General features: G+C 44.1%; 1 protein-coding gene across 1 annotated transcript in view; it reads right to left on the bottom strand.

Annotated features, from left to right (window-relative positions):
• Positions 1-1,050: 1,050 nt before the first annotated feature.
• The window catches only part of LOC146178355 (sodium/iodide cotransporter-like), a 44,949-nt gene continuing 34,181 nt past the window's right edge, over positions 1,051-11,818 (bottom strand). The window contains exons 9-15 of the mRNA XM_084579681.1: positions 11,547-11,656; positions 11,401-11,468; positions 8,418-8,504; positions 5,167-5,342; positions 4,446-4,549; positions 3,569-3,672; positions 1,051-1,224 (exon numbers count right to left, since the gene is read on the bottom strand). Of these exons, the coding sequence (XP_084435807.1) occupies positions 1,051-1,224; positions 3,569-3,672; positions 4,446-4,549; positions 5,167-5,342; positions 8,418-8,504; positions 11,401-11,468; positions 11,547-11,656 (823 nt within the window). The remainder of the gene's footprint in view (positions 1,225-3,568; positions 3,673-4,445; positions 4,550-5,166; positions 5,343-8,417; positions 8,505-11,400; positions 11,469-11,546; positions 11,657-11,818) is intronic.

Below are 11,818 nucleotides of genomic sequence, written 5' to 3' on the forward strand. Positions count from 1 at the left end.
AAATATAACCTTAAGGGCTGCTATGCTGTTCAACTCGATGTTTTCAAACGCCTCTCACGCCAAATGAAATCATTTCTGTACAAGCAATGAGTACGCAGTAAATGTTTTTGTGAATTATTTTTCTTTATTTACACGGCCGCCATTGAAATGGAGCTTGCCTTATCCGTGAACAGCTCTTCTCTGCCATTTAATGTTTTGTTTATTATTACAGCTAGAACTTGGAAAAGATTAGGCGGGCGATAGTTGACGTAGCTCGTAGGACTGTTAGCGGAGAACAGTCCAAAAACCATGGCCGATATTTAGTAAAAAACGTTTATAAAATAAACAATTTGGTATTTAAATAATTTATTCAGTTTGGCTCATAAGCGTTTGATGTCCGGAAGTGACTTAGATCATAACGTCCCGTTATGGACCCCTTCTGGATAGCTCCAGAAATTTCAACCATCTCCAGTTCTTTAACGTGCTCTGAAATTGCACATTTCACGGGTGCCCTGTTGTTTGAATCTGTCAAAAATTGATCTCCGCGGCCGAGGTTTAACCCGCGTCAGCATTTCAGTGTTCTAACCACGGAATCAACGTGGCAGGTTTCATTCTGGAACTGTTTCTGATGTAAAAAATATACATGTCTACCTATCAAAATATATGAATCGTTGAAAGGTGGATTAGGTTGCGTGGGTTATTTTCAGTTGTTCATAGGTTGGTTTTCATTTATTGGGGCTTTTGTATCTCTTAACCGTGCTAAAGAAAAGTTTAGCCGGAACAGCCTCAGCAAAAGGCAAATTTTCAGCTTCTGATATATTGTTGAATTTTTTCTTTGCGCAGTCACCGTTTTATGATTACGTAATAGGGTCAACTCAGAACTGTTTTCGTTTACGGCCTCTCCGTTTAAAAGAATTCAAAAATTACCGAAAAGGCCTACAAAAATGGTATATTTACCATACTTTGTTCGAAATTGATTTGAATAATGCTTTGGATCATCTTATTCATTGATATTGTTATGGCTGGCAGTTTATGCACTAAAATGAATTCTCAGCGAGCCTGACTTGTGCTTCAAATGCTTAGAGATTCTATTATAAGCCCCTCATTTCTTGTCGCACGCATTTCAAGTGAGCATTGTCCCTTTCCAAACAGGTCCTCAAAGCATCTTAGGGCGCAGCACCCATTCCTGGCTTCAATGGTGCTGCCACCGTCGTCACCGTCACTCTCACCACAACTGGTAAGCAGCTGTATAGAGTGTGCCGGAGGTGCAACTTTAAAAGTTGAAACTGGCAACCTGGAGAGCAAACTTTTGGTCGTATTCCTCCAGCTCGCCTTGATGATCCTGAACACAAGCATCTAGGACAGTGTGTTGAATAACACTGCTGGGGTACTGAGATACCACTTAACGTCATCGCTTCCTACACCTAAAGGCGAAGAGTACGCGAGGCACTGAAGGTACTGAAAACTAGTACAATTATTGGAAGCGATACTGAGTGAGCTGGGCAGCTGCAGGAGAGAGGAAGGTAAGAAGGAAAGCGAAAGAGGAAGTAGGCAATGGCAGTTGGTTTGTGAGCCCGAAATTACCAGCATGCTGGGAGATGGCAGGTCAGACGGATTGCAGGCATGAATGTGCATAGGCTGCTATCCAAGCGTGCAGCTGCTAACATGGCCAGTTGTGAGTTCAGAAGGTGACACGGAATCGAACCTGGGACACTGTGATCCCGAGTGAGACGTGTAACCCCTTAGTCACAAATGTACGTTTGGGTGGCTTGGTTAAAGAGGGGTTATCTATTTCGCGTAAGGTTTCACATAATGCTGCAGCTGTTATGTCATTTATATTACACACAACACGTGACATAATAGGGGCAAACATTAAGAGAGTACTGATTTAGCGAGAAGCGGAGCAGTCCCAAACGGGAGCACATAACGAGGCCGCATCATGCTCTTTAAGGAATGCGCTAATTAAACGCGGCGAAATAAGTTTGCGCACAAGACAAACACGACCACGTCGCGAGCTCGTCAAAACACTGCGGAGACAGCGTTGGCAGGTGCCAAGGCAGGAGAGAGCCGTTTTCATAAAATTCAAGAAATAAAAAAAGATTCTGTGCCAGTAAAATGATAGTCTTGGCGGATAATACAGGGTAGGCTAAACTGCAAAGTATAGACACATGTCTCCTAAGTTGTTTACCTCAGAAGATTCCGTGCTAAAGTGTCAGAGTCCCCTGTGGTGACGCGGTATTAAAGCGCTCGTGCGCTGTGTCCAGTAATGCGGGATCGAATCCTGGCTGAGGCGGCCATCTTTCGATGGAGGCGAAGAGAAAAGCGGCCATGTAAGGTGCGATGTCAGTGCATGTTAAGAACCCCAGGTGGTCCAAATTTCCGCATCCCTCCACTATACCTCAGTCGCTTTGGGGCGTTAAACCCGGTCAACCAAACCAAACCGAAATAATTGGAGACCTTGGCCAGATTTCCCTTGACTTGTTATCATAATCGTCGACTATTTCTCTTTTTTGCATTGATACACAAAAGTGTTGATGGTGGTATGCTTAAACACTGGCATGGTTGTGTGGAGCGTGAGAAGTGTTCGTTTCGTCAAACATCAGTTTCGCTCCTAAGTCCAACTTCCTCGTCGTGGTGAACTGCGTCTCCAGGGTGCCTTTTCTCTGCGACTCCAGGCTGGTACTGAAAAAAACAAAACAAAAGAAAGCATGGCAGAACGCAACGTTTTTACGACAACAAAAAAGAGCTAGAATAATGTAACTTTGGGACCCGACCTCTATTCTCGACAGGTAAGTCAAACATCCCGTATCCGCTGCGACGTACGTAAATTCTTATTGAACTATCATCAATGCACTAAAATTCTGGATTCTGGAACATCTTTGATTGTGGGGACTGTGTGATTTTATAAAATAGCGTTCTCGCGCACGTCACTTTTGAAAATAATTGTAAGGTCTTGAATATTGCGACAAAAATTTATCAACTTATTTTTGTAAATGACCTGAGGCTGATATTAGTAGCGAAATTCGGCTTCTGAAGCTTGTCCTCCGTAGTTCAAGAGTAGTCAGGCTTGATTTCTCGCTTGCTGTCTGCTGGGCAGTGCATGCATGACATGAACTCCAATAATGCGTTGATTATTATCTTACTGTTAAACAATATGGGAAAAATTAGTATTCCAGGCAATGGAAAAGATTTCTAGGCATGTTTTGCGTTAATTCAGTGTTGCCAGTAAAGAGCGTGTACAAGACTAAAGTGTTGTCCATCAAGCGTAATGAAACTTAAAGTGTATTTGCAGTTGAGAGTTTTTGCGTCGGACCACTTTTCGCCACCGATGGTTCATTGTTTTATTGAATCGGCTCTCTCCATTTACATCATGACTTATCTCGAACATAGGAAGCTTTAGAACACAACTGATTTCTTATGTTTGATTGAATTTCTAATTAACAAAGCCTTTCGACACATCTCGCGATACTGGCTGACAGTCCGCTCCAGCCTCCAAGCGGGCACAAAAGAACGCTTCTGGTTATCTAGGTTACCACAAACAGATATAATTTAACTCTTCCGGGGCTACTACTAGCCTTGTTGTACTCACCTCAGTCTCGTTGGGTGATGGCATCCATCCAAATCTGCGCCATACCGGCCAAAGAAGGTCGCTTGTAAGATTTTGGCTAGCAGTTTCCGTGACCTTACAGCCACCTGCATAAGCGGTTCAGCAGGTATTGTGAAATTTAATCTTCAAGGCTACCATTGGCCTGATCTAATCGCCAGGAAGTGACGTCTGAATACATAAGGCATGGCTACACGACTCTGTGTGATATGTGACACATGATGACGGGGAAATCCTCCATACATATATGCGACAATTATGTCGGCAGTATTCTTTCCAGAAATATTACATACCACCACAGGAAAGTCGTGGGCAAATAACAGCTGTATACGCCATGGGCGCCTACCACGAGAAGTTTATTCTCAAAGCAGCCATCAAAGCCTGAGACACAAGCCTGCGCAGCAACCATAAAGATGGCAGCGCCATCCTAAAGGAAACTCATCAGTTGCATGCCGTGTTTAATCCGAAAGTGGAGAACTACATTCCGTGAAACGAAACACTTTCAGAGTGATTTTTCTGTCTCCTGCAGCAAAATGTGAACTCCCCGATCCTTCACATTGCTCGCAGGGACCGGTGGATAAACTTTCTTCTCCTGATTAGTTGTTTTAGGCCAACAACACAAGAAGAAAGCGCCGCTTCTAGATGTTTTATGATATTAAATATTTTCATCATCAATTCAGTGCAGTTCACCTCGCGAAGATATGCTTTTGGGATATAAGGCACTGCAAAGTCCATTTTTGTGTATTAAAGATAAGCGGATGATGAATGTCCAAGGAAATACGCCAGGAAAGCACGTCAAATGGTATCAGTGTTAATGCGCTTAAAAAAGAAAGAAAGAAAACGGGCGAAACAAGAAACCTACCCATCAGAAGGCTGACACCGATTCCTGCGAAGTACGTTGAGCACGTGCTGAAGAAGCTGCTCCAGTGCGACGACAAGCGGAAAACTGGAAACACTTCGGCCAACCTGTGAAACACACAAATAAAGCTATAGCACTTTCTCGCAGAGCTCGCCTAACCCAGCAAAAGCAAGCAATGTGTGGCGCGAGCGTGTAGAGTGTGCACAGGCAGTACAGTGAGACCAAGAGTCCCGAATGTTTAACGCAGTTTATGCAAAGTAAAAATTTTGGGGACAAAACTATATATGTGATCCCTTTTTGCAGTTCTTGCAGTTCGTACTCATATCCTATTTATCCGTGCTGCATAAGGAATATTCCGCTGACTTGCTGTTTTCTAACTGTACAGAAGCTCGTTAAAAGGATTGGAGTGAATATTTTGCACACAGTTGTCTCATCGAGCTCGATGCTCTAGTTCAGTGATGGAATTCTTTTCTTAGACCCCTTTAAACGGCTTTGTTAAGGTTTTTGATCAAGAAGAGCGAGCGACTAGCATCGACCGATAAGTTATTGATTGTAAAAACTGCACCACTGTAAGGGGCAAAATTTCTCACTTCAACAGTTAGTGTCTAAGGTTTATCGAACCTAGACAGCGCTCCTAATTTTTTCTAATCTACCGAAAAGCGAGTGAAACCCACTCCATGTCGCACTTAACTACGCTTCCAGAATAACTACTTCATACCAGTACCTTTCGGTGTCAGCGCTGAAGGTGACACTCCTGTTTCCTGCTGTAAATGCTGTGGCGTTCACAGGGCAGTAGTCCAAGCTGACAGGCATCCTCTCTTCCTGGACACTGGCGTTTACCCTGACAAGCATGTGAGCAATCTGATAGGCCGCCGTCACTAGCGTAACGACGCCGGCACCCTGCGAGGCAGTTGAATGTTCTCTTTGCAGAAGCAATTCCACCACCAGCTGCATCTAGAACTATTCTTCTTTTTTTTATTTTTAGCGAAAGCTACACTGCGGTAGGTATTCAAGACGCAGCTACGTCGTGAAGAGGCGTAGCTATGGTCTGCTCACAAAAAAATCAGCCTGCCATGAGATTTGAATTCACGTTACCCCTATGCCACGGGCAGGAGCTGCCAAGTCGGGTCGCTCCTTTCATATGGGAGGGTGATATCAGAATCAGCCTGCCAGAACCGTTTGCAATCTCGTTACCCCTACGACACGTAGACACGTCCATACGGCTTGGTTGAAGCGTGACTTTATATGTTGGCTGGTAGCTTACGCTCTCGCGTCATACCCGTAAAGGCTGATCTTAAGTGCCCCCAATAATGTAGCCCCTTACACTGATAGGGTGTGATAGGGGAATAATGTAGCACGCAAAAGAAGCTTCCGCCATTGCTTTCGCAATTCTCAACTACTGTTAATCAGGGCTACACAATAACTATTTTTTTTTTTAGAGAGCTAACAAAACTTGAAGACGGCCCCCAGTGGAAAAAAACAAACTACAGAACCGTGTCAAAAATACGACAAAATATTCCGTAGTTGTGTCGTAAACGTCAGATTTTTCTGTAGTTCTGCAGTACTTTTCTGAAGCTGTGTAGTTTTTCTGTAGTATATTTCTGTTGTCTGTAGTTCTGTAGCACGTTTTTGTTGTAACTACAGAAATTTTTTATGTTACTACAGAATGTTCTATTGTCACAACAGGATTCCTGTCAAAAATTGCACAGAAATTCTGTCGTAACAACAGAAACATTTCTGTAGCTTTTTCCGACTGCTATCGATAAATAATACGCTAAAAAAAAATATGCGATTCCAACAAAGGTCTGGCTTTTATTACATAAACCAAAATTCAGAAATAACTTCACGTGCCTCCACAGATATTTTTTTCAGAAGAGAAATGACGCAGGGACGCAAGTCATTCTGTTGGTCACGGTTAGAATAGGCAGCCATTAGCTTCCAAACTGCAATGCTAGTATTTTCAATACTGGTGACACGTGTTTGGACATATAATATGATGAGGCTTCCCAAAAAATAAAATAAAATATTTAGAGTGGAATGAAAATATCTTCCACTTTTGAACCGATATCTGCGAATCTTGGTGCTGAATAAACATTAAAATTATCAGAACGAAGCGCAGCTGAATACAGATTTTCTACGAACAACTGTTTACGTTTCTTCGACATCTATCTGACACCGTGACACACGTTACTGCTTGTAAGTGAATATTACACAATACAATACAAGGTCACAATAATTGTTCACGCCGCATGAGCGTTTTCCAGTAGTAACACTACCGCATCCTTTTTTCTTGAAGGCCGCTTACTACCGCAGGCACCAGAAAAGGCAGCACAATCACAGATGAAACACTTGGCAGCGAAACTGCCGCCCAAGAAGAATTCTACCAATAAAAATAGGTGGTTAAAGAAATAGCGACAGATATGCACAGATACAGCTGCAGAAGTATACTGTTTAAGACGTTAAATATTTCGTGCTTTCCAATATACCCCAGGCTCTTCCGGCATGGTCTCAAATATCTCCTAAATAAGGCGTTCCCAAGATTAATATCAGAAGATGAAGCAGTATTAGACCTCTCATCCCGCTCTTGAACCGGCAACTCCCAAAGCCATCTAGATTATATCCAGAAAGAAGGTATATCGGCGAACTTACTCCAAGTGCTTCTCGTGACAGAGGATCATCTTGCGGTATGGCCGCACTTGGCACATTTTGCAAAGCGTCTACTTAGCAGTGAACATGGCACTAAACAAAATTCATACTGGAAAACGAGTGAGTCTCTGGGAAAGAGAGAGACAGTGAGGGAGAGAGGGGAAGGAAGAGATGAAGTAATAAAAGGAACCCCCACCCAACTCTAGATTGCGGTGGGAGGAGGGAGTCTGGATCAAAAGAGGAAGAGTAAAAGAAAGCATGTTTTCGAATTTTACTTTTTATTCAGTAACTGGAAGCCCGAATTAAAGCGTGCAAGTTTCTAGTTAACATGTAAGAGCATTTCATGCAAGGAACACCATGTTTACGCAACCGCTAGTGAAAATTAGCCTGGAAGAGCGGTCGCGACTTTAATTTCCTCCTGTGAAGAAAAGGGCAGTTTACTTCGTCACTTCAAAAAATCGTATTTAGAGCCCGTTTTGGTCAGAGAAGCTGGGCGTTGCAAATTAATAGTCGCCTACACAGGGAGCTTCCATGATAAAGCGTTGAAGCAAAGAGAACGGACGAGCTCATCTCACACTGTCTGATGTACATTTACGGCTGACGTGTTATGCAAAGGGGGTCGTCGAAATAGTTTGAATATTTGAAGCAAACAGGATTCGAAGCAATCGAGGGATACAGGAGAGTGAATGCAAGCACTATTATATTTCATGGTCATGACTGGTATTTTTCAGTAGCTAGCTTGAGGTGCAAAAGGAAGGCTGCTGGCCTGCCGCCATACATATGTAAATAAATAATAACTTGCTTGCCATTGTGAGAATAGATAAGCTGCCCGACCAAAGAACAAGCTCATATTTTTAGAAAAGTACATAAGATCCTTTTTCGAAAGAATAGGGAGCTTTGAAGACTGCGGTGCCTTTACGAATAATCTTTTCGAGAGCGAATCACGTGTGTAATGGTAACTAAAACTCTGTCACTCATGGTCACTCCTGGCAAATTTTTGTTCCTCTTGACGGACATTGCAGTGAAATTGCTGGTCCGTGGAAGTGTGCTATCCTGTTAAAGCGCGTTTTGAGAAGGTCCGGCTTCTTCAGCGGCGCGGGCGATTACACCACGCAAACATCGTTGCCACTTGGCCCTAAAAGAGGCCGACATGTGTGGCAGCCAAATTTTATGGAAATAATGTGTGGCCGGTTGTATTTTTCTCCTTCGGCACATTACATGATGGAACATGACAGGAACGACTGCATGATTTGTTTGGTGTGCTGGAGAAATTCTACACCGTGTAATTATTTTGTTTACACATAGAGAACTCGCGTAATGCAGACTTACCTTGCTACTGACGAACGGAACTGTGAGACCAAGTACGATGAGCCCCACAAATGGGCCAGTAATGGCGGCGTTGACTGCCATGAACGTCTGCGAAAGGGTCACAAACCAAAGCATGCTGGTATGCTTAAAACAGTGGGGCCGTTTCTTCTGGAAGATACGGGGTCGTGTACTCATAGTTTGAACAAGGTCGCTCTCTTCGAAGTGCCATCGCACCCTACGTGGCCGCATGATGCGAGCGCAGACATAAGCGACGCAAGCACAGAGGAACCTAGGTGGTATTTCGCATAGCTTTCTACTTAGCTTCATTGCGTGTTGTATGCAATGTTGTTTGAAGACAGCGGCTGTGTTCAAATGAAGAATGGATGAGTCAGTACATTTCAGCCATATGAGAAACATCTCATCGCGGAACTGTGGAAAGAGCACTGAAATCACATTGCAGAGGTGTTAGATGCAATGGGCACTCTTCGCAAATAAATGGCGAATTTGCGTCTGTCTCTCGTCCAAACATTATCATTATTTTCTTAATCTCATAATAGAACATTTGTGCTGATTTAGGCGGCAAACCTGCTGTGAGCAAGGAAATACCTTCAGTGACAACAGAATATTGTATACATTTTACAGAAAGTATTTCAGAACTACTTACTGCGTTATACCTCTAAAGACAAGCTGCAGAACTTAGAATATTACTACACGAGTGCATAAAAAGGGGTTGTTGCGGCAGAACTGCGAGTATTTTACGCTGTTTTGGTACTGCTTTGTTACTTTTTTTTTTTACGGGGTACGCGCAGTTGAAGAACGTCATAGCTCGTGATTTATGGCTTACAATCAAATATGATCTGAGAGTCGCTAGGCAACTGTGTACGATGGGTCACGATCCGGCAACATAACATTACACCCTACGGCCACAGGTATAGATGAGGATGTAATGTACTCTGCATGGACTGCAATGACATTCAGATCTAAAAATAGAAAGCGCGGTTACTTCCAGCCGAAGCGAAAAATAAAGCTGTCGTGAAAGACAACCTATAAAAGGGCCAATGTATACCAAAAACGGCAAGGAAAAAGCATAAAAATTATTTTGAATGGCATATCTGAAAAAAAAAAAAAAAATGAACATGCAAGTAGGTAGGTGACATCTCCTGTTCCATATGTAGATTTAAGGTATACAAAAGCATCTCAAACCCAACGGCACCTCATTGTACCTTACGTTAAACATCGCTAGCATTGGCTTCTTCACTCGTATTCGTTCCGCTTTTAAAGTTAAATCCTCAATGAACCTTCGCAAACCGTGAGACCCGCATTCGAATATGTGCTACAGCAGGGGTTCTCAGCCGAGGAATTCTCGGGGACCCTCCCAGTGTAAGTGTTCGAGGACCCCTTGAGACAAGTGTGGGAGGGGGCGGTGATCTTGCACCGACTACTGCCGAATCTTCGGGTGCATGTTGCGAAACTGGGATGGAGTCAAGACTAAACTGGCCTCTATAAAACGCGCTCTTGATAAGCCAGCGCGCCAGGGCAGCAAACTTCCATAGAAGCCCATTGTTGCCCATTTAAGGCGCTAATTCGTTTCATAACGGCCGGAGGAAAGACTATTGAAGCGTTGTAGAAAAGCGTTGTAAAACCATAGTTCGTGAATCGAATCACCACGGGGAAAATGGAATACAAAGGCGAAAGCCTTTAATGCCTCATTGTTGTCGACAGATGGTTGTCAGCAGAGGTGTAACGCTTTCGAGAGCGAGAGTTAAAAATAAATTAATAAACCTTGTTTTCACCGGGAATTGAACATCCATACCTTGGATCCCCAGCCCAGCGCTTTAGCAATTGCGCCACGCCCAGGTTCGTGAAACACTCTTAATAATTCCGCTTGTCTACTTCGAGGATGATAGCGGGATTCCGCGAGTGAGAGATACTGGCCTTTAACTTCCTGTAAACGAATTATAGAACGCCGATGAACTTTGATGCGTTCAATGAAATGCTGGTTGTGTTCGACAAGGGGCGCGCGATGTACCGTCACCAGGTTATGACGTCACCAGGTGATTCATGCAAGCTGACCCCGCCGGTGAAAGAAGAGAGTGAGATAGAGGTGCAGTAGTGGATGGCTACGATCCACCGCGCTATAATGGCTTTCGCTTCATCGCATTTTAGTGGTCTAAGGTACCCTCTAGAATGTTTCCCCGATACTGGCGCCTTAGACAACTCAGCCACCGCCCAATCTTATCGCGCCGCATCCATGCACAGTGAGTCATTCCTTCGTGCGCATCAGTTTCCTTGAGTCGCTAGGTGCCCTGAAGTAGCTAGAAACGAAACTAGCGAGAGTTTTATACCTCTGAGTGCGCCACGGCCTGCAGAAAACGTGGCGGCGACTGGGAGCCGGTATGCATAAAGCTGGAAGGGATTCGATATCACCCAACACCGCGCCGCACGCTCGTCGGACATGCGAGACGCTTTGCACTGCGCATCCATTGCAGCCAGAGCTCGAGTTTAACAGATTCCGGCATGAAGAAACGCCATAGACGCTACCTCTCTCTTTCCTTCTCCCTGGAGTGCGCTCTACGCTTCCGCGCTTCTCCAGCGTTTCTTTCACTCTGAGAAACCAAAGCCGGCTTTCAACTTCCGTGCTTTTAACTCTACAAAGCTCTGTCCAGTCGGGCCATATGCATCATCATCATCATCATCATCATCATCATCATCATCATCACCAGCCTGACTATACCCACTGCAGGGCGAAGGCCTCTCCCATATTTCTCCACTTAACCCGGTTCTGTGCTAGCTGCATCCACTTGACCCCTGCGAACTTCTTAACCTCATCCGCCCACCTAACTAACCTAAAATAAAGGTCGCGTGATGCCCTCAAATGCATCACGCGACCTTTATTTTTGGTGGGGGCGCGTGTTTTGCGGACCCCCTTTGAGAAACTTTATCCTACAGTATGGAGCTGCAGGGTGGGGTTTACCTGAGGGGAGAAAAAAGTTCATGCTCTTACCGTCATGACTGACCCGAGGTAGGGAATCAACACGCTGCAAGTCGTCATCACGCCACCAACTGCGAAGGCTGTTCGTGCGAAAAAAAAAGTTGCATTTATTGCACTACAAACATGGTAAATATGCGGATAAGTTTGCAGCACATCACCTATCGCTTTAATGGTGCAATCCACGCGAGGTCCAGCCACACTGACGAAAGGAGTTAAGACGTCGAAGTACCACACAGCTGCCTGAGAGTTCACTAATGAAGACACGGTGCTGCATAAAAAAGAGCAAAATACGTTTCAACTTCATCGTCAATAAGAGTTGAATGCGGACAGATAGTATGGTAGAAACTATTTATAAGTTTTTCAACTTTCAGCATTAAAGGCAAGCTACAACACTCAAGGCGTTGTTTTGTATTTTGTTATAGCTTGAAAA

The sequence above is a fragment of the Amblyomma maculatum genome, chromosome 9, assembly GCF_055883805.1.
Source record: "Amblyomma maculatum isolate TAMU_Amacu chromosome 9, ASM5588380v1, whole genome shotgun sequence".
NCBI lineage: Eukaryota > Metazoa > Arthropoda > Arachnida > Ixodida > Ixodidae > Amblyomma > Amblyomma maculatum.